Genomic DNA, 22,187 nt, shown 5'->3' with positions numbered 1-22,187 from the left:
GCGCCCCGCCTCTTCCCCCAGCTCTTTCTCTCTCCACTGAAGGGGGAGGAGCTCGCGGGAGGCCTCCAGGTGCAGATGGTCAGCCCCCGCCCAAGCCCCCTTGTCTAAAGGCCCCAGCCCTGCCTGGGCCATCTGTTGCCTCCCCCGCCCCCCCATGTGCTGACCACCTGCTCGAAGGGCTGCGGCAGCTGAGGATGGCCCCCCATCACCCCCACACCCCGCCCTGGCCTCCCGGCCGCTGGTCCCCTCTCACTCCCAGCAACCTCGCCCTGGCTAATGGGCCCGGGTGCCCGCGCCAGCTGCTTTGCCAAACCCGCAGGATCGGGGGGCGGGGGGAGGCCAGCGCCCCCTCCCGACCCCCCCCCCCCGGGCTCGAGCCTGGCGCCCCCGCCTCCCGGACCGAGGGTCCGTCCCCCGCTTCGGGGCGAAAAGCGCCTCGTCACCGCTTCTGCCCGCCCCCGCCGGCCGGGAGAGCCCGGGGTGACGGGAAGACGCGAGGACGGGCGCCTCCCAGAGCCGCGCTCCCGGCCGCGGCGCGGTCGGGGGGAACCTGAGGTCAGGGTGACGGAGGGCGCGGGGGACCCCACGCCTGACAGCCAGGGGGCGGCGGGGGGAGCCCGGCAGAGCAGGGGGCGGGGCGGGGCGGTGGCCGCGCGGGGGGCGGGGCTCGCATTTGCATGCGGGGCGGGGCGGGCGGGACCCTCTGCGTGTGCTGCCAGCGGCGGGCCAATGGGCGTGGAGGGGCGGGGCGCCGGGCCCAGGGACGCTCCCGCCCCCGCCGCGGAGCCCTCGGGGAGCCGAGCTGGCTCGCGCGCGTGCAGCCCGCACCAGCCTCCGTCCCCGGGCCCGGCCCGCGTCACGCCGAGCCGTCGCCGCCCCAGCAGCCGCAGCCACTCGGGAAGCCGGGCCCAGCCAGGGCCTCGGGAGGCGGGGGCGCCCGGGCCCTGGATGTCCCGCAGCGTAGCGGCCAGCGTGAGAAGGGCGGGAGGGCGGGGGGTTCGGGTCGGGGGTGGCGTCGCTGCTGATGTGGCGGAGGGTGGGAGGCGGCCGCGGCGCCCGGATGGAGAGGAGATGCCAACACTGGAGAGGGGGGTCCGGGGCGGGGGTCCGGGAACAGGCTCCTGCCGCCGAGAACGGGGAGACCGGCACGGGCCAAGACCCTGGAAACAGGGACCTTGGACCTAGGAGGCCCCCTGATCGAGGGCAGAGGCACAGAAATTCCAGGGACAGCTCCCCAAGCAAGGTTTGGGGGATAAGGTCTGGGACACAGCCCACCCCCACCCCAGAACCAAACCAAGGCATCTGAAGCGATGCCAGACAATCCCATCCTTCCCAGCCTGAGGGGGAGTCTCTGAGCACACACCTCGAAGACGAGGTACCACTTACCCACCGAGCCGAGGATGGGGGGGAGAAGCCAGATTCCCAGCAGTCTGCCCCCCAGGCCTCAGAATACCGTCTTCCCACCCCCACCCCAGTCCTTGGGCGGGTCCCAGGCACATCCCCTCCTCAAAACAAGGCCCCCTTTCCCACTCCCCGGTGCCTGGAACTCCACCTCATTCCATCCTCCCTGGAGGCAAACACAGAGAATTTCAGACAACCCCCACCCCCACTCGTGGTCAAGGGTCTCAGGGCACAGGTCTCCTAGGCCACCCTCTTTGTCCCTAGGGCTGCCCAGCTGTCCAAGAGAGGCCCCACCCACAGATGGTACACAGTCAACCCCCCTCCTCCCAGACCAACCCCCCACCCAGGCCCCAGTATACAGACTGGGTGGGCTGGGGGTGGCTTCTCAGACCCCACACTAACCACTGTCTATCTGCTTCAGTGACCAGCAGCTTTGTGTATGGTACCTGAAGGGTGGGGGGAAACAAGGGATGGGGAGGTGGCTAGGAGTATGACCCCGTATGCGCGTGGATGTGTGTACTAAAGCTGGTGCCTGTGAAGAATCCTGCGTAGTATGTCTATGTGTCGTGGTGGTGTCAGGGTTTTTGTGGGTGACCACAGTATTTGTGAATGACAGCTGTACAGAACCTTCTACTTTTGAGCCTGTGTTTGGATGAAAGCATGGTTGTGGCTGGGTGGTTGTCTTGTGGCCCTGTGTTTTGTGTGTGTTGGTGTGCAACAGTGGATAGCCTTTGGACATGTGTGTGGCTGGCAATGTGGGTGATTGTGTGTGTTCAGTAGAGTTGTGTCCCAGTCCTTGTTCATGTGACTCTCCCAGTGACTTGAAACTGTGCTTGTGTGTATGTGACACACCAAAGTCACACTGTGGCCTGGTTTGGGTGATAGTGCTATGTGTGATGGAGGTTGTATGTCTGTAAAGGACTGCTTCTAGCTGTGTGTGTAGTTACAGTCTCCTGTGTGTGATTTGTGTTATTGTGTTATGTATTTATTTAATTATGTATGGCTTGAGCTCTTGTTTGTGAGCTGTTGTTTGTGAGCTGGCTTAGAGACTTGGGGTGTGTGTTTGGGGTATGTGACCGGCTGTGTCCTGATATAACCTCAGTGCTTATGATCCTGAGTGCTTGTATATGCTTGTGTGTGTATCTGTGAAATGTGGCTGTGTGTGTGTGTGTGTGTGTGTGTGCATGCTCATACATGTGCTGGATTAGCTGAGGTTGAGTCTCTGTGATTTGGTGAGGTGGTGACTGGCCCATGACACTGCAAACAGCTCTGTCCAGGACCATGTAAAACAAGTTACAAATGCCACTCATACCCTGCCTTGCTGATCCTCCTCCTTCTCCTCCTCCTCTTCCTCCTTCTTTGTCAGTTACAGGGCTTGAACTCAGGGCCTGGAGACTATCCTTGAGTTATTTTGATCAAGGCAAGTGCTCTACCACTTGAAGCCACAAAGCTCCTTCTGGTTTTCTGGTGATTATTGGAGATGGGCCTTACAGATTTTCTTGTACTGGCTTGGGCTTCAAAACCCCCGATCCTCAGATCTCACCCTCCTGAGAAGCTATGATTCCTGGTGTGAGCCACCAGTACCCAGCTCTATGGGCAATTGAGCTGTGTGGTAATGGCCCTATTAAATGTGTAGGTGGGGCTGTGACTTTCTGCCTGCCCATGCGAGGCTGTAATGACACATGACTTGTGTATTACCTGAAGAGGCAGAAATCGGGATAACGTGTACCCTGATTCCCTTTCTGGAATGGTTGGGAGAATGGCTGTTCTTTCGGATGTATGTGTCTGGGTGGTGGCATGCTGTGTCTTTCATGGAGTTGCCTGTCTCTGTAATGGCAGGCTGTGGCCATCAATACAGTATGTGGCTGGTGTGGAGAAAGAAGTGTCATGTAAGAGTGACTGTCATGTGACAACAGTGAGACCAAACATGAGCACTTAGCATTAGGTTTTTCTGGCCAGGCAAGGTGGCTCACACCTGTAATCCTAGCTACTCAGGAGCCTGAGATCTGAGGATCCAGTTCAAAGCCAGCCCAGGTATGAAAGACCATGAGACTCTTATCTCTAATTAACCACCAGAAAACTGGAAGTGGCGCTGTGGCTTAAAGGTAAGGCAATAGCTTTGAGCTGAAGAGCTCAGGGACAATGCCCAGGCCTGGAGTTCAAGTCCCACAACCAAAAAAAAAAATGTGCTGGTGGCACTGGTGGCTCATGCCTATAATCTTAGCAACTTGGGAGGCTGAGATTTCAGGCTCAAGGTTCAAAGCCAGCCCTGGCAGGAAGTCTGAGAGATTCTTAGCTCCAATTAACCACCTCCAAAGTGGAAGTGGCACAGTGGCTCAAAGCAGTAGAGCACTAGCCTTGAAAAGCTTAGTGACAGACCCCAGGTCCTGAGTTCAAGCTGTGTGCCTGTGAGGGTTTCGTGAGACCAAACACATCTGTCTGTCTCTGCATCCAGATGTGAAGCCATGGAGCTACGTGGGACAAAGGTATACAGCTGTGATCGTGTATCTGGCTCCTAATGGATAACCGGATGGGTGAACTGGGATTGGATAGAATTTTGTCTGGGGGCCTGGGACGTAGGTTTCCTGGGCAGATGCCTGAGGAAACACAACTGTCGCTGGGTGTGGTTGGACATGTGTTGCCCTTGTGGCTAGGCTTGGGCCCTGCTCTGTGTGTGTGTGTGCGTGTGTGTGTGTGGCTGAGAAAATGGGGATGAACAAAGACCAGTTGCTAGTGTGACCAGGCTAGTGAGGTTGGGCAGATGTGGGGCAAATGCCGAGAAGAGCTATGTGAGTCTTCCTAGTGGCAGCCATGTGTGGCCATGACTACTTCTGTGGCTCTGACGTGTCACCTGAAGTGTGTGTGTGGCTATGATGGTATCCACGTAACTGAGTGTGCAGAACTGTGACTGGGTATACAGGACAACTATAGCCCTGAGTTGGCTTCCTATGTGTGAATGTATGTTAGCCTATAGCCTTGCACATGCGTCATGACAAAGCCATATCATTCCCTTGGGTACTGAGGGCCTCCTGAGGCCAGCACATTTCCAACAATGCCCCCCACCCTGCACCCCAATACACCTACTAGTTCCTAGGCCTGTAGAACCAGGTGGCTAGTCTCCCTGGCAACGGTTGCTATGGCAACTAGGGTTCTCACCAGGGAGCCTGAGATGGAGGGGGGTTGGCTCAAGTCCAAAAGGGATGAGGTAGGGGAACTCAACCCCATCCCAAACAAACTTCTCACCTTTCTCTTCCCTCCTTTGGGCAGGGCGGACCCAGGAGGCCTGAACCCCATTTGCCCCCAGCCCCTTGTGGGGCCCCGGGGCCTCCTGAGACCTTCAGGACGGAGTCAGGTGAGTGACCTGTTAGAGTCCAACAGAGATCAAGGAACTGCATAGACCATCCAAGGCCCTGAGTTCACAGACACACACCACAGTCCTCACACTTTCAGTGATTGTGTATAGCAACACACCATTGCAGACTCACACAGGAACCACAGGAATTCATGAGGTACACAAGAATACACAGCCAGGTTGGTAGCATACACCTGTAATCCAGCACTCAGGAGGCTGAAGCAAGAGGATGGCAAAATTCCAGGCCAGCCTGGGCTGCATCATGAGACCCTGTCAAAAACAAAAACGAAAAACCTGGGCACCATATCTCCCAGCTATAATCCTAACTACTCAGGAGGCTGAGATCTAAGGATCTCAGTTCAAAGCCATTTCGGACAGAAAAATCCAGAAGATGCTTATTTCTAACCATCAAAAAGGCAGACTGGGAGCATGGTTCAAGTAGTAGAGTGCCATCTGTAAGAGAAAAAGCCAAGCTCAAGGCCCTACATTCAAGCTGTGGTACTGGTACAAACACACACACACACACACACACTCCTACCTCGGATATCACACGTACCACATCCTGAGCCTCCTGACCCATTCAGCTCCCAACTACTGGGCCTTTTCATCATAGCACCTTCGGCCCTCATACACCTAAAGCCCCTGCCTTTGGAACCCCTGAGCCCTATATGCCCTCTGACACTGGCGTCCCATCCTTTTGATCTTCATGCTTCTTGTACCCCATAGCTCCTGCCCCATCCCAAACTTCCTATTCCTTTGCCCCTCATTTCTGAGCCGCCCCTACCCCCCCCCATCCCCATGCCACACTCCACTTGCCTGGGCTTCCCCATGAACATTGCCTGGACCTGCGAGTTCTCTCACCGCATGACCCTCTGACCCTGCAACCCCACTTCCATGTCCTCTGACCTCCCTCCTTGCCCTGCTATACTGTCGTGTGTCTCCAGACGAGGCGGGCACCATGAACAAGTTACGGCAGAGCCTGCGGCGGAGGAAACCTGCCTATGTGCCCGAGGCGTCGCGCCCGCACCAGTGGCAGGCAGACGAGGATGCTGTGCGCAAGGGCACCTGCAGCTTTCCGGTCAGGGTAAGTGGGTGGGGCAGGGGGCGGGGCGTAAGGTGGTGGGCGGGGCATGAGGGACAAGGTGCAAGGTGATAGGAAGGGTATGAGGTAGCGGGGGCGGGGCCCTTGGCGGGGGGCGGGGCCTACTGCAACGGAGAGAGAATGGAGATTCATGTAGCCATGGGAGTGGTGTGATGTGATAGGGTGTGCGGCATAAGATGGTGGGCGGGGCTTGAAGCTGTGAGATGGCCCTGATAGGTGGGGCAGGCAGTGGTGGGAGAGACTTAAGGTGGTAGGCGGGGCATGCACTCATGGCCAGAGCCACTGGCTGGATGCCTGCCAGTCTCCATACCAGGCTTGGTGCTGTGAGCAGGAGGCTTTCTGTTCTCCAAGAGCTGTGGAGCCTACCGAAGTGGACATAAAACCCAGGACAAGCTAACTTGTACCAGGAAAATATCACCTGGAGGATGTACTGCTTGGTGTTGGGGGGTGGTGTACTACTTGGCTGGGGGGAGGTCACCCAGTTCTCGGGGGACTTAGAGAGCCTCACTGGGAGGTCACACTGGGAGACATCGGAAGCATTCACAAAGCCCTCCGCTGTTGAAGGGTGTTTTGCTTTAAGACAGCCAGAACTCCTACCACATGCTTCTGCGTGCTTTTCCCTGGGATTGAGGGCATGGCTGTGGCACTCAGCCTGTTCCACTGGGGGGCACTGGCTAGCTCCTCTGCCTGATTTTTCCCTTCCCCAGAGCAGACTGGGTGGGAGGGAAAGGAGGAAGGGAAGACAGCTGAATTTCAGTTCTGGGCAGCCAAGCTCCATTCCACCTCCCATCAGTCCTTGCCGGGCAGGGAGTGGGGACTGGCCTGGGCTATTTCTACCTGTGGTCTGGGAGGCAGAGCAGCCTGGTGTGGCCTTCGGCCAGTCCCCTTGGGCACAGGTACGTAAAACCAGTACATCAATTAAGCAGCAACAGTTAAGTCCCCTCCATCCCCGTCAGTCAGTCAGTCAGTCAGTCAGAGCAGCACACAGAAATACTTCAGTCCACATTTGTGTTTCCTCAGCTGCACCTCTAGGCCAGGAAGTACACCACATCCCCCATCCTGCATTGCGGTGGTACAAAATGAATGCCTTCCTGTCTGTGGTGGGCCTCACCAGGGGAGGGTGGATCACCTTCCCAAGTGCTTACTATTTCCTGTCTCTCTGTCCCCATCTCCACTCAAGTACCTGGGCCACGTGGAGGTGGAGGAGTCCCGGGGAATGCACGTGTGTGAAGATGCTGTGAAGAAGCTGAAGGCGGTGAGTGGGGTGGGCCAGAGCCAGGGAGGAGGCGAGGTCAGCCTGGCACAGATGGCCTTGACCAGGCCCCTCTGTCCCCTGCCCCCCTCCCCCAGATGGGCCGGAAGTCTGTCAAGTCAGTCCTGTGGGTATCTGCTGATGGGCTCCGAGTAGTGGATGACAAGACTAAGGTAGGAGGCCTGTATCCTTTTCCTCCCCCTGCTCCAATCAGGCCAAGGCTACCTGGCCACACCCTCTGGAACCTTCCAGACCCTTCTCTCCCGAGGGGCTCTTGTAGACTGTGCCATGTGTTCCTGTAGAGGCCAGGGCTCACTGCACAGTCCTAATTCAGAAATGAGGGCTGCAGTTATTTGTGAGCTGGTGTAGAGTGGGTGAGAGCACGAACTGGAGCAGGCGCCTCAGCACTGATCCCAGTCGCCCCCTCACCAGCTAGGGGGGAGGGGGCCCTGGCCAGGATATTCACCCCTTTTCTGGCTTTGTGGCCTCTTAAAAAGAAAAAGGGGGAAAAAAAGAGGTTTATCATAGATCCTCTTAATAAAGACAAAGTATGTAAAAGCTGTTTGAAATACTGGAGTCAGGTGAGCTTGAGGGCACACGCCTGTAATCCCAGTGCCCAGGAAAGGACGTTCATGCTGCTTCCCTGCTTCTCTCTAGGACCTGCTGGTGGATCAGACCATTGAGAAAGTCTCTTTCTGTGCTCCTGATCGTAATCTGGACAAGGCATTCTCCTATATCTGCCGGGACGGTACCACTCGCCGCTGGATCTGCCATTGCTTCCTGGCGCTCAAGGACTCTGTGAGTGTCACCGGACTGCCCCACCGCAGACTCAAGTGTTTCCCAATCCACGCTGGGCTTGGGAGTGCATACCTACAATCTCAGCACTCAGGGACTTGAGGCAGGAGGATCCTGAGTTTGAGGACAGCCATGGCTATTATATCAAGACCTGGTATCAGAGAGCGGGGGAGAGGGAGGGAGGAAGGGAGGAAGGGAGGGAAGGTGAGTCCCCAATCCTAATAGCTCTGAGCTCCCCAAACTAGTCAGTACCCCCGATGTGCCCACTCACACATATAACTTGAGAACTGGAAGTAGAAGTGGGAAACACATTTGTATTGATTGAGTCTCTCATAAATGGCGCCAGCAAGGGCTGGCAAGGAAGTATACAGGAATCCTGGTAACCAGGAGAGCTGCTCTTTGCTGGCTCATAGTGCCCCCCTACATTTTGAAGTTTGAAATTGCACTCGGCTCATCCAGCATATACAAAGCCCTGAGTTTGAGTCCTCGATACCACATACACAGAAAAAGCCAGAAGTGGTACTGTGGCTCACTCAAGTGGTAGAGTACTAGCTTTGAGAAAGCTCAAAGATAGTGCCCAGGCCCGAAGTTCAAGCCCCAGGAGTGGGGAAAACCAAAGTAAAAAAGAAAAGAAAAAAATCCACTCATTTCGGGAAAGGCAGGGTTCTGGCTCCAGGAGGTCATGTGCCACAGCTAGCCTCTGGGTGATGGCATCAGAAGACTGGCCAGATAGATGCCTTCCTATGATGGCAGGACCTCCCCAGGAGAGTCTTTTTTTAAAAAAATGTGGAAGTTTCTAGAGCACTTAGACACCAAAGTGAAGTTTCAAGGAAGGAAGTACTAAGTATGACAGCAGGCGCCTGAAATCACAGCTACTCCAGAGATAGGAGGATTCGTTCAAGGAAGACTGAGCAAAAGCACAAGACCCAATCTGAAAAATAATGGGCGCAAAAGGGGCTGGAGGTGTGACTCCAGTGACAGAACACCTGCCTAGCAAGCAGAGATGCTAAGTTCAAACTCCAGTGCCTCCCCCACCCCCCAAAAGAGAAGAGGGGACCAGGAGAAAGCCATATCGCCATTTTGGATTAACCATCACCAAGTATGGCTACCATGGTGCCGTGTTTGTTCCAGGGGGGAGTGGAATGTTCTAGAAGAGTACATGTGGGCCAGAAATTTGTTGTGGCTATTTCTGGAAGATCTGCTGGCATATAGCTGGGGTGTGGATTTGGTGTTTAGCCACCTGGCTGTGTGGGCACAGTGTCCTGACCCCCTCTGGAGAGAAGAGGGGGGAAGCGGGGTTCATTATCATCCCACCCAGCAAGGTCTCGTGAGGCCCCGAGTGACTCAGTGGGTGGAATATTTAGGGAAGAAGAGCAAACCAAACTATGAGGGAACCAAGGCTGGGGAAGAGCCGAGTGCCAGTGGGTATTTGCTTTCCCAAATCTGAACTACAGGCGTAAAATATTCATGGAATTCCTAGAACTGCTCAAGTGTAACCTTCATTGTAAGCGGGGTGTGGTTGGTGGCGCACGCCTGTAATCCCAGATGGAAGGATCATGAGTCCTACTTTGGCCAAAGGGATAGAGTGCCTGCCTAGGAAGTGTTGAGCTCCTCAGTTCAAACCCCAGTACCAGCAAAACAGAAATAACTAACAAAGGAAGACTTTGTTTTTTAGTTGGTCATTGGGCCTGAACTCAGGGCCTGGGCACTGTCGCTGAGCTTCTTTTGCTCAAGGCTGGCCCTCTACCACGTAGGCCACAGCACCACTTCCAGCTATCTGGTGGTTAATTGGAGGTAAAGGTCTCACGACTTTCCTGCCTGGACTGATCCTCACATCTCAGCCTCCTGGTTAGTTAGGATTAAAGGCGAGAGCCACCAAAGCCTGGCTTGCTTTTATTTATTTATTCTTTGCATTTCTTTTTCTGTTTCTCTCTCTCTCTCTTTTTTCCCCCAATCCTGGTGCTTGAACTCAGGACGTGGGCTTTGTACCTGAGCTTCTCCGTGCTCAAGGCTAGTGCTCTACCACTTAAGCCACAGCGCCACTTTTGGCTTTTTCTGTCTATATGGTATGGAAGAATCCACCCAGGGCTTCGTGCGTGCTAGGAAAACACTCTACTAGTAGGCCATGCTCCCTATTTATTATTATTATTATTATTGTATTTTTTTCTATGGGTCCTGGGGCTTGATCTCGGCCTGGTCAGTGTCCCTGAGCTCTTCAGCTCAAGGTTAACCCCCTCCCTACCCTTGAGCCAAGCCCCACTTCCAATTTTCTAGGAGATAAATGGAGGTAAGAGTCTCAGGTCCTTTTGTGCCCTGGCTGGCTTTGAACCTTGATCCTCAGATCTCAGCCTCCTGAGTAGCTAGGATTACAGGCGTGAGTCACCATGCCCGGCTTATTTTTTTTTTAAGGTAAGATTTTAATATGTATCCCAGGCTCGGCTGGAACTTGCTCTATAGTCCAGATTAGCCTTGACCTGAAATCCTCCTGCCTCAGCCTCTTAGAGAGCTGGGATTACAGGCATGTGTCACCGTGGTGGGCTTTGGGTTCTATGTGTGGGATGTAAGAGGAGAGTCCAACTCTCCAAGCATTCAGACATGGATTGTTGAGGGGACGTCTTTCCCTGGGGAGCCCTGTGGCTTCCTTGTTGAGACAGTTTACACTGCTCTGTGTACATGTATCCCTGAGCTAGTGCCATGCTGTTTTGATTAGTCTTGCTGCATCATTTTGAAATCAGCAAATGTGATGAGTCTTCTGTATTTTGTTTGTCCTTTCAGAGTTGTTTTGGCTATTCTGGATTTCTTTGGAATTACAGATGAATCTTAGGGTTGGCTCATTTTGGGAAAGCGTATAATTGGGGGTTCTGATATTTTGTTAAATCGGTAAATCACTTCAGGGCATATAGCCATCTTAACCACAAATTAAGTCTTCCAGTCTTTGATGTGTGTGTGTGTGTGTGTGCGCACACGTGCATGCGCATATGTGTATATGTGTGTGCATGCCAGTCCTGGGGCTTGAGCTCAGGGCCTGCGCACTGTCCTTGGAGTTTCTCAAGGCTAGAGCTCTACCACTGGAGCCTCAGCACCATTTTTGGTTTTTTTCTATATGTGGTACCCAGGAATCAAACCCGGTCTTCGTGCATGCTAGCCAAGCACTCTACCACTAGGCCAAACTCCTGGCCGCCCCCCCTTTTTTTCCTACTCAAGGCTAGCACTTTACTACTTGGGCCACAGCCCCACTTCCAGATTTTTGGTGATTAATTGGAGTCTCACAGACTTCTCTGCCTGGGCTGGCCTCCAGCTTCAGTCCTCAGATCCCAGCCTCCTGAGTACCTAGGATTCAGGTGTGAGCCACTTGCCCACTCCTTCTAGAATTTGTGTCTGGCATGTTTCCTTCTAGCTGCTGCTATTTGATTTATGGTGGAGATTTTGTTGTTCCGTTAGTTGGGGTTTGATTTTGAGCCAGGATCCTGGTTTTCCTGCCCAGGTTGGTCTTGAACTCTTGGACTCAAGGCATAGCCCTGTCTTGGCCTCTGGAGTAGCTGAGACTAACACACACACACACACACACACACACACACACACACACACACGCTGAGGATGACCCCAGGGCCTTTGCACATGCTGGGTCATGTCCATAATGCAGAGCCATACTCAGCCCAGGAGCTGCCACCTATCACCCTGGCATACAGTACTGATGACCACCCAGGCCCAGAGAGGTGCAGGAAGCCATGTGGGAGCCCCCACACCCAGAGCTGGGTCCAGGCCTGACATCCCTGACAGATCCCCGTGAATATGCACAGGGAGAGCGGCTGAGCCATGCCGTGGGCTGTGCGTTCGCGGCCTGCCTGGAGCGGAAGCAGCGAAGGGAGAAGGAGTGTGGGGTGACAGCTGCCTTCGATGCCAGCCGCACCAGCTTCGCCCGCGAGGGCTCCTTCCGCCTGTCAGGTGGCGGGCGGCCTGCTGAGCGTGAGGCCTCAGACAAGAAGAAAGGTGGGTACTGCCTGGAAGGGGTAAAGGGGGTGCTGTTGGAGTCGGGGACCCGTTTGGGGACAGCCACAGAGTCTCCAGTGTGCTTGCCTGGGCTGGCTTCAAACCAGGATCCTCAGATCTCAACCTCATGAATAGCTAGAGGTGTGTGCGTGTGTCCGTGTGCATGTGCGTGTGTGCGCGCGTGTGTGTGTGTGTGTGTGTGTGCGCGCACTGCATGTGCACTGGTCCTAGGGCTTGAACTCAGGGTGAGGCACTGTCCTTCAGCGCTTTCTCTCAAGGCTAGCACTCTCCCACCTAGAGCCAGAGCTCCACTTGTGATGTTCTGCTGGTTCACTGGAGATGAGAGCCTCACACTTTTCTGCTTGGGCTGGCTCTGAACTGCAGTCCTCAGACCTCAGCCTCCCGAGTAGCTGGAATAATTATAGCCACGAGCCTCCCGTGCTAGACTTTCTCCTGCTTCTTAAGCCTGAGTGTGGAGAACCAGCTTTTCCAGCAGTCAGAGGATAGTTCCATTGTGCAGGAGCCCAGGATGAGGTGCTAGAACAATCTGGAAAGCTAAACATATAGCTGTGCTAAGGGAGGTAGAATGGAGGGAGGATGAGGTGGGAGGGATACTGGGAAACGAGAGAGGGAGCTGGATGCCTCTGACTCACACCTGTAATCCTAACCACTTGGGGGGCTGAGATTGGGAGATTTGGGTGGGGGTCTCAGGTGACAAAACAAGATGTCTCCTGACCATCTCTCACATCTTCAGCAGAGGCAGTGGCTGCCCCCGCTGTGGCTCCTGGCCCCGCCCAGCCTGGACATGTGTCCCCAACCCCAGCCACCACATCCCCTGGTGAGAAAGGGGAGGCTGGCACCCCAGTGGCCGCAGGCACCACGGCGGCTGCCATCCCCCGGCGCCATGCCCCTCTGGAGCAGCTGGTCCGCCAGGGTTCCTTTCGAGGGTTTCCAGCTCTCAGCCAGAAGAACTCGCCGTTCAAACGGCAGCTGAGCCTCCGGCTGAATGAGCTGCCTTCCACTTTGCAGCGCCGGACTGACTTCCAGGTGAAGGGCACAGGTGAGCCTGGGCCCAAGGGGAGCACTGATGTGGGCAAGAGAAGAGGAGCAGTGTCGACCAGGAGCGGCTAGATGAGTGGAACATATCATGATCTACTGATAATGTCTGCCAAGAATAAGGACTTGGAGGACGAGTAGCAAGAGCTGGGAGTAGAGCTAACATGCCTATAATCCCAGCACTTAGGGAGGCTATAGCAGGAGGATCATGAGTTTGAGAACAACCTGGGTTTCATAATGAGACCCTCTCCAAGGAAGGAAGGAAGCAAGGAAGCGAAGGAGGGAGGGGAAAGAGGGATAAGCACAAATTATGCTTATCAGTTGTGATCGATTAGTCATGTCTGCTCAGGGTAAGGGATGGTAGAAAAGTCATGATCAATTAGCAATGTCTGCTGTGTTCAAGGGAAGGAGTTGGGTGACAGATGTCATGATTGGTTGGCAAAGTACGCCAGGTAATAGGTCTGGCACACATAAGGGAAAGAAGAAAAGCAGCACAAATGCCCTTGGGAAGGAAGAGTCTGGTTCTCAGAGGGCCTGCTTGCTGACCTCTGCCCTTCCCTCTTCCCAGTGCCTGAGATGGAACCTCCAGGTGCCAGTGACAGTGACAGCATCAATGCTCTGTGCACCCAGATCAGCTCTTCTTTTGCCAGTGCTGCTGCCCCCACATCTGGACCACCATCCGCCACGGCAGGTAAAGTGGCCCCTGCTGCAGCCCCTCTCCCACTCACAGCCTCCTGGGACATAGCCTAGGAATCTTGGGTGGCTTGGAGTTAGAACCACCGGTCATCTTAGAGCCATAGAATTATCCACAGCCAAGAGATCACCAAGGAACCATGGGTTATATTAGAGCAGCAGGATCATCTTAGATTCCTGGTTCATCTTAGAACCATGCGATGGTCACAGAATCATGGGATCATCTTGGGATCCTGAGATCACTGTAGGACTGGGATCAGGTCACTGTCATGGGATCCACATGGGAATCCAGGTCACCCTCAAGCTGTAGGGTTATCTTAGACTCTGATACCAGAGGCCTGGGCTCATGGAGAGCCGTGGGCCAAGTGGTCGTTTCTGAATCATGGACCATCCTTGAGCTGCTCCTAGGATCCCAGGACTTCCTCGGCACGTGCTGCAGTTGTGCATGTTAGGAAACCCAGCCTTCTACACCACCGCGCTTACTCACCATTTGAGTAATCAGCTGTAGAAAAATCCATGCAGTCTTAGGGTCTTTTTTTTTCCGGTCAGTTATAGGGCTTGAACACAGGGCCTGGGCACTGTCCCTGGGCCTCTTTGTGCTCCTGTGTGTGAACCAGTGCCACTTCTGGGTTTTTGCTTTTTTTTTTTTTTTTTTTTTTGCCAGTCCTGGGCTTGAACTCAGGGCCTGGCTACTGTCCTTGGGCTTTCTCAAGGCTAGCGCTCTACCACTTAAGCCACAGCGCCATTTCCAGCTTTTTCATGTAGATGGTATCAAGGAATCAAACCCAGGGCTTCTTGCATGCTAGGCAAGCACTCTACCACTAGGCCACACACTCCTGGCCAACTTGTGGTTTTTGAATGGTTCCCTGGAGATCAGCCTCACAGGGACTTTTCTGCCCAGGCTCGCAATCCTCAGATCTCAGCCTCCTGAGCAGTCAGGAGTACACGTGTGAGCCACTGGCACCCAACAGTCCTAGGGTTTGAAGTCTCCTAAAGCGACTCCCAAAATGCCAGAACCAGACGAGGCTCCAGAGCCTGTGCCCTGACGCCAGCTGTCCACACTGCCAACGTGGGATTACCCATGCCCATCCGCCTGCCTTCTCTGCTCTCCCCCAGGATTGTCTGCGTGGGGTGAGCCCCCCGCGCCCCCTGCCGCCTCCTTCCAGCCTGGACACAAACGGACACCTTCGGAGGCCGAACGATGGCTGGAGGAAGTGTCTCAGGTGGCAAAAGCTCAGCAGCAGCAGCAGCAACAGCAACAGCAAGCTGCCTCCGTGCCCCCGGTGCCCACCGTGCCCCCTGCCCTGCAGCCCTTCCCTGCCCCTGTGGGGCCCTTTGATGCCACACCTGCCCAGGTGGCCGTGTTCCTGCCGCCCCCCCACATGCAGCCTCCCCCATTTGTGCCCACCTACCCAGGCCTGGGGTACCCCCCCATGCCTCGGGTGCCTGTGGTGGGCATTACCCCCTCACAGATGGTAGCCAATGCTTTCTGCTCAGCTGCCCAGCCCCAGCCTCAGCCTGCCACCTTACTTGGCAAAGCTGGGGCCTTCCCACCCTCAGCTGCCCCCAGTGCCCCAGGGGGCCAGGCCCGGCCACGCCCCAATGGAGCCCCCTGGCCCCCAGAGCCAGCCCCTGCCCCTGCCCCGGAATTGGACCCCTTTGAGGCCCAATGGGCAGCATTAGAAGGCAAACCTTCGGCCGAGAGGCCCCCCAATCCCTTTTCTGGAGACCTGCAGAAGACCTTCGAGATTGAACTGTAGCCCCAGCTGCCCTGCCCACCCCGTGGCTCCTGGTGTGCCATGCCTGGGAGTGGAGACACAACCTCTCTCCCCTAGGACTGTGCCCCGCAGCGCCCCCCCCCCCAAGTCCTTTCCACCACCCCTCACAAACCACTACAGAACCAATATCGTGATGCCCAGGTTGCAACAGGGTGGAATTCAGGGATGAACCCAGCCGGGCTAAGGGAACCATTTCACTGCTGGACTGAACTGCCAGTGCCTGCCCCAGCCCTGGGGACGGTTGCAGGTCCCCACCCTCCCCCCACACCCCGATACCTTCAGTTCAACTGCATTTCCCAGTTTCTCTTGTCACCCTTCCAACTTGCCAGTGTTGGGCAGGATAGAGGAGGGGGTACCCACCTAGGCGCCCTCCTGGGCCTACCCCAAGTCTGGTTATCTCCTCCCCCCCCCCAAACACAGCACAAGCTAAGGGCTCCCCTCTGCCCACCCTGCATTCACTGCCAGTGCTGTGTCCACCCACTGCCTCCCTCCACCCCTAGGGACCCTTTTCTGGGGACCGAGGTCTCATGGGACTGGGGCCAGGTTGGGGGCCCAGGAGGTGGGGAGCGGGGAGAGAGGAGATGCTCAGTTACCTCATGTGGGTGCCCGCTGGGGGTGGGGGGTGTCCCAGAACAATGGAACGGGATACCTGGCGGGTACTTTTCTATCTTTTATTTCCAGATTTTTTGTTTTGTTTTGTATCTAAACTTGCAGATTTGTATAAGGACAGCCAATAAAGGAAACCTATCACGGTGGCCCTGGGGACCGGGCAGGGCTTGGGGGGGGTGGGGACGAGGGTCGCCCCGCGCCCCACCCGTGCGTGGTGGCTGGGGGTCAGCTCCTGCCACGTGGGCAACTGCAGGGAGCCCAGCAGACTGGGAATGAAGACAAGAAGAAGGGCGGCCTCCAGATCCCTCTGATCCCGTCCATCTTGGAGCCATGGGCTGGTGCAGAGCTGGGCTACCCTAGCAGATGCCCCTGTCCCCAGCTGCGGGTCCCATCTCGTGCGCCTTGCAAGCCCACAGGTGCTCTCGGGGTTTAAGATGACCCGAGGTTCACCGCTGAAATCGGAGGACCCTGCTCCCCGCTCCTCCAGGGGGGGGTGCGGGCAGGGGCTCGGCCGGACACGAGCTCCCCGCGTGGCCAGCCCTGGAGGCCGGGTCAGGGCCTCTGCCAACACAGCCAGGCCTTGGCAGCCACGCTGGACTGTGAGGCGGGGGGGGGGGGGGCCTGTCCGGGCTCTCTTGGTCTCCCCGTCTCCATCTCATGTCCTGGGGGGACCTCCAGCCCCCCACTTCTTGGTCCCAGCAGCAGCGCTGGAACCCTGGGGTTCCCCCCCCCCCCAGCCCAGAGCACCTTGGAGGGGATCATCGCGGAGGAAGCGGCCCGCACCCCCCTCTGGCTCCACGAAGCCATCCCCTGGGCCCCATCTGCACGCGTGCGCACGCGCACACACCAGCCATGGTGGCTGGGAGATCGAGACCTGCCTGAGCCAGGGCCACGTGGTCCGGGACGCGGAAGTGCGGCGGCGCAGCGCCGCCTGCTGGCCGAGGCGGCGCAGCGCCCGAGGGACCCCACTGGGCCTTGGCCAAAAGGAGGCAATGAAGACAAATACATAAACACTGGTAGCTTCATTACCAAAATTCTCCTTCAGGGCCTGGTTCAGCTCCTCCCTTCTTTAGGAAGTCCTCCCAACTCCCACAATTTGTCCCAACAGCCTATTTATTTATTTGTGTGCCATGTGGCTTGAACTTGGCCTGGGCGCTGTCCCTGAGCTCCTCAGCTCAAGCCTACCGCCCTACCCTGGAGCCAAGCCCACTTCCCGTTTTCTAGAGGTTAATTGAAGAGATGAGTCTCAGGTTCTTTTGTATTTTTTTAAATTTATTGTTTATTTATTTATTTGGCACTAATCCTGGGGTTTGAGCTCTGGCCACTGTCCCTGAGCTGATTTTGCTCAAAGCCTGCATTGTACCACTTGAGCCACAGCTCCAGGGTCCATCTTTTTCTGGTTATGTGATACTGAGGAATCAAACCCAGGGCTTTCATGCATGCTAGACAGGCACTCTACCATTAAGCCTGACACCCGGCCTCCCCTGTTATTTTACTTAAGGCTGGAACTCTACCACTTGAAGCACAACCCCACTTCAGGATTTTTGCTGGTTAATTGGAGACATGAGTCTCATAGACTTTCCTGTCTGGGCAAGCTTCAAGCATGATCCTCAGATCTCTGCCTCCTGAGTAGCTAAGCTGACAAGTATGAGCCACCAGTACTCAGCTGGATTTCTGTGGCATGCAGCTAAAACATCATCTGAAAGAGAGGGAAACAAAGACAACAAGAGACTGAAAGAGAAGAGGGACAGAGAGAGACAGGCAGAGAGAGAAGCTGAGTCACGGCTGCAGCAGGCAGTACCACTGCAGGCTTCTGTCTGAGGTGACTCTAGCCATGGGGTTCTGCCAGGGGCGCTCCTCACTCTTTGGCCCTCAAACGCCACCCCTGGGACTCCCCGGGGGATGCTTGATGGGGTGTTATTTATAATGGGAGGAAATGGAGAGCAGAGCCTGGTGATGAGGTCGTTTTGAATAAACAGAATGGAAACATGAGAGAGCATGTTTATATAAAGACATTTTAACTCAGAAACTACTTACATTGTAAAAAGGGGAAAACACTGCAATGTGTAAACAACTCGCTCACGCAGTTATGCAACACACACACACGTAGAAAAAACCCACATGGAAGAAGCTGTAAGGCTAGGAATGAGGCTTAGTGGTAGAGTGCTGGCCTGGCATGCAGGAAAACGTGGGTTCAATTTCTAGGACCACATAAATAGAAAAAGACAGAAGCGATGCTGTGGCTCAAGTGGTAGAGTGCTAGCCTTGAGCAAAAAAAAAAAAGCTCAGAGACAGTGCTCATGCCCTGAGTTCAAGCCCCAGGACTGATAAAAAAAGGAAACAAAGAAAGAAGAAAGAAAGAAAGGAAAGAAGAAAAGCTGCAATACAACAGTCTTAAACCTTTCATTCAGTTTCAGAAACCATCAAGATTTTTAATATTTTTGTTTGTGCCTCCCCCCATTTTTTGGTCACCCACTTTTTTTTTTTGCCAGTCCTGGGCTTGAGCTCAGGGCCTGAGCACTGTCCTTGGACTTTCTCAAGGCTAGAGCTCTACCACTTGAGCCTCAGCCCCCCTTCTGGCTTTTTTCTATGTATGTGGTACCGAGGAATCGAACCCTGGTCTTCATACATGCTAGGCAAGCACTCTACCACTAGGCCAAATTCCCAGCCCCAGACCTGGGGCTTTTAACTCAGGGCCTAACTACTGTCCTTGGGCTTTCCTCAAGGCTAGAGCTCTACCACTTGAGCCACAGCACCACTTCCGGCTTTTTTCTACATGTGTGGTACTGAGGAATCAAACCCAGTCTTCATGCGTGCTAGGCAAGCACTCTACCACTAGGCCAAATTCCGGGCCCAGCCACCCACTTTTAAACCACAGTGCCACATCTGATCTTCTACTGATTTATTGGAGTCTCGTGGACTTACCCCCAGGGTTAGCTTTGAACCACAATCCTTGGATCTATCAGGCAGCTAGGAAGACAGGAATGAGACACCAATGCCCGGCAATATTTTTTATTTATTTATTATTTTTTGTCAGTGGTAAGGCTTGAACTTAGGACCTGGGCACTGTCCCTGTCCCCACTTTTAGCCATAGCTCCCCTCCATTTTCTTAATACCTTGGGGAGTGCCACATGGTAGAGTTCTTGCCTACCAAGCTTGAGGCTTTGAGTTCAAATTCTAGTACTACACCATGAGCCACAGCTCCACGTCTGGCTTTTGGATGGCTAGTCGAAGATAAGGGTCTTGTGGACTTTCCTGTCCAGGCTGGCCTTGAACCATGATCTTCAGGTCGCAGCCTCCTGAGGAACTAGGATTACTGGTACAGGAGCTAGGATTACATTGGTGCTTAATTCTGAATTTCCTCCTTTTATTGTGTTTTGCTTTTTTTTTTTGCCGGTCCTGGGGCTTGAACTCAGGGCCTGGGCACTGCCCTTGGACACTTTTTGTTTAAGGCTAACACTCTGCCACTTGAGCCACAGCACCACTTCTGGCTTTTTCTGTGTATGTGGTACTGAGGAATCAAACCCAGGGCTTCGTGCATGCAAGGCGAGTACCCTACCACTAGGCTATGCTCCCAGCCCTCCTCCTTTATTTACAGATTCTGAATCATCTCAGGGCCTGAACCACAATATTCCCTGTCTCCCCAACCTCTCTTTCTCCTCCGTAGCTGACCTCGCAGGGAGGCCTCTCTCTCCCCTCATTTCATTTTGCAACAGCTGGAACTCATGATCTTCCTTTCTCAGGCTCCCACATGCTCGGATTGCAGTCAGGTGTCACTGTGCCTGGCTGTATATAGAACTGTATTTTCTACTTTCCGTAGTACTCAAACTAGGTACCTCCACAGCCCCCAGTCCCCAGGCCTGTCCCACTCCTGGTCTTTCCACAGTCCTGCCCCTCTGCTACCCAGCTACCAAGCTCCTCAGCTCCCTCCCTGAGCTCCCACCCTTCCCCATCTCCTCTCCCGACTCCATTTCCAGGCATCCACCCCCACCTCACACATTCCCTCAGATAACCTGAGCCCACCACCACCGCCACCACCGCCACCACCACCATCTTCCTTCCTTTCTTTTATTTATGTTTTTGCCAGTCCTGGGGCTTGAATTCAGGACCTGGGCACTGTCCTTGGGCTTTCTCATGGCTAGCGTTCTATCACTTCCAGCATTTTTCTATGTATGTGGTACCAGGGAATCAAACCCAGGTCTTCGTGCATGCTAGGCAAGCACTCTACCATTAGGCCATGCTCCTGGCCTTCCAATCTTCTTCCCTCCCTCCTTCCCAACATTGTTTTCCAAAGAAAAGAAGATAAATAAACACTGGAGTCTGGTTGTGGTATGAACATGTGTAATCCCGGCGATTGGGAGGTTGAGGCAGAAAGTAGGAGATTCTAGGACAACTTGGGCTATATAGTAAGATCCTGTGGGGAGAAAGAAGAGAAGAGTAGGGAAGGGGAGGGAGGAGGGGGGTGGGGAGGGAGTAAGGGGAGGGGGAGGGGAGGGAGGAGGGGGGAGGAGAGACTTTTCTCCAGTGCTATAACAAAGTACTCAATCTGGGTCTTCTATGTAGCACCGTGGTACAGTTCTTGACAAGCCTGGGGCCCTGAGCTCCATCCTCAGTCCTTGAGGTAATGTGTAGAAAAGGAAGGCTTAAGTCATCGTTTGGGAGGTTCAGGGCCTGGCATTGACCCCATGCTTGGCTCCATGAGGGCCTCATGGCAGGAACTTTCTGGAAAGGGAGAGATCCCGAGGGCAGGCAGGAAGCCAGGGTCCAGGGAGACGCCAGCCTCACTCTTTTGTAACTGCTCTCTCGGGAGGAATAATCCAGTCCCGCTAGCACAGTCTTCATGTCTTCCAAGGGCGGTGTCTCCATGTTCCAATCACCTCCTGCAGGGATTTACTCCTACTTCCATCCCCAAGCTTCCAACAAGTAAATCTTCAGGGGCAAACAACATCAAACCATAATAATATGGATTTCTAATATATATATATATATATATATATATATATATATATATACTCTCTTTGTGTGTGTGTGTGTGTGTGTGTGTGTGTGTGTGTGTGCGTGTGCATATGAGTAAATACTAAGGCTTAAACTCAGGGTCTGAGCACTGCCTGTAAGCTTTTTTTTTGAGGGGGGGTCATGGGGCTTGAACTTCCCTAGGTGCTGTCTCTGAGCTCTTCAGCTCAAGGCTACCACCCTATCCCTGGGCCTGAGTTGTCCCTGAGCTCTTCAGCCCCTGGGCCTGGGTGCTGTCCCTCAGCTCTTCAGCTCAAGGCTACTGCCCTACCCTTGAGCCAAGCCCCACTTCCCATTTTCTAGTGGTTTAATTGGAGATAAAAGTTTTACACACAGGCTGGCTTTGAACCTTGATCCTCAGATCTCAGCCTCCTGAGTAGCTAGGATTACAGTCGTGAGCCACTGTGCCCGGTTTGCTTGTAAGCTTTTTAACTCAAAGGCTGGTGCTGTACCACTTGTGCCATATTTCCACTCCTGGCTTTTTGCTGGCTAACTGGAGATAAGATCCTCAAGGACTTTCCTGACCCGGATGGCTTTGAACCATGATCCTCAGATCTTAGTTCCCTGAATCGCTGGGATGGCAGGCCTGAGCCACTACCAATGAGGGATAGCATATTGGCCACTGAGGGGGTGTACCCAGCTTGGGGGCTGCACCAGTGCATGGTGACCACCAGGGGACGCTGAGGCACTTGTCCGGTGGATGGGCCCAGTGACCGGCTGGACTATTTCTCTTTGGACATTCCAGAGCTGAACTGGTAGATCCCAGACAGTGCTGCCAAAAAAAAAAAAAAAACCCAAGGCCAGGGCTGGGGCCTAATGCAGGGGACACGGGAGGAAATTTCAATGCTTTGTGCAAATCCCAGGCCTCCGCAGACAGCGAGCTGCCCACCCCACTCCCAGAGGCTGAAATCTGACAAAACTTTGCAGCCCTGTGTGTCACCCCTGCTTGTCCTCTGCTTCTGTGACATTTGTACAGCCAGGTGATTGGAGAGATCCAGGAAGGAGATGCCCACAGGAACTTCCAGGGAAGAGTGGAAATGTTTAGAAATTGCCTGCCACATCTGTGCTCTGTTCTTCTAGGAGTGTCTTAGCAGTGGACTGACACATGTGGCACTGTGTCCTCAATCCCCACGCCACCCTCCCCTG

General features: G+C 54.6%; 1 protein-coding gene across 3 annotated transcripts; it reads left to right on the top strand.

Moving 5' to 3' along the window:
* The first annotated feature begins 474 nt into the window (after nt 1–474).
* Nucleotides 475–16,174, top strand: Numbl (NUMB like endocytic adaptor protein). 3 transcript variants are annotated; one of them, XM_090323085.1, is made up of 10 exons: nt 475–555; nt 4,669–4,753; nt 5,698–5,837; nt 7,036–7,110; nt 7,206–7,280; nt 7,765–7,905; nt 11,703–11,892; nt 12,647–12,952; nt 13,517–13,639; nt 14,758–16,174. In XM_090323085.1, exons 3-10 carry the CDS (start codon nt 5,712–5,714, stop codon nt 15,399–15,401), a joined length of 1,680 nt encoding a protein of 559 aa, XP_090179211.1. In that variant the 5' UTR covers nt 475–555; nt 4,669–4,753; nt 5,698–5,711; the 3' UTR covers nt 15,402–16,174. The 3 variants fall into 3 exon arrangements, with proteins under 3 accessions (XP_090179211.1, XP_090179210.1, XP_090179209.1); XM_090323084.1 differs by lacking the exon at nt 475–555 and adding an exon at nt 800–972 and having other exon boundaries at nt 12,650–12,952; XM_090323083.1 differs by lacking the exon at nt 475–555 and adding an exon at nt 801–972.
* The last annotated feature ends 6,013 nt before the right edge of the window (nt 16,175–22,187 follow it).

This window comes from Megascapheus bottae, chromosome 31 (assembly GCF_031878675.1).
Source record: "Megascapheus bottae isolate mThoBot1 chromosome 31, mThoBot2.hap1, whole genome shotgun sequence".
In the NCBI taxonomy this organism is placed as follows: Eukaryota; Metazoa; Chordata; class Mammalia; order Rodentia; family Geomyidae; genus Megascapheus; species Megascapheus bottae.
The sequence above is the reverse complement of the archived record's forward strand: the minus strand, read 5'-3'. Positions and strand labels throughout refer to the sequence as shown.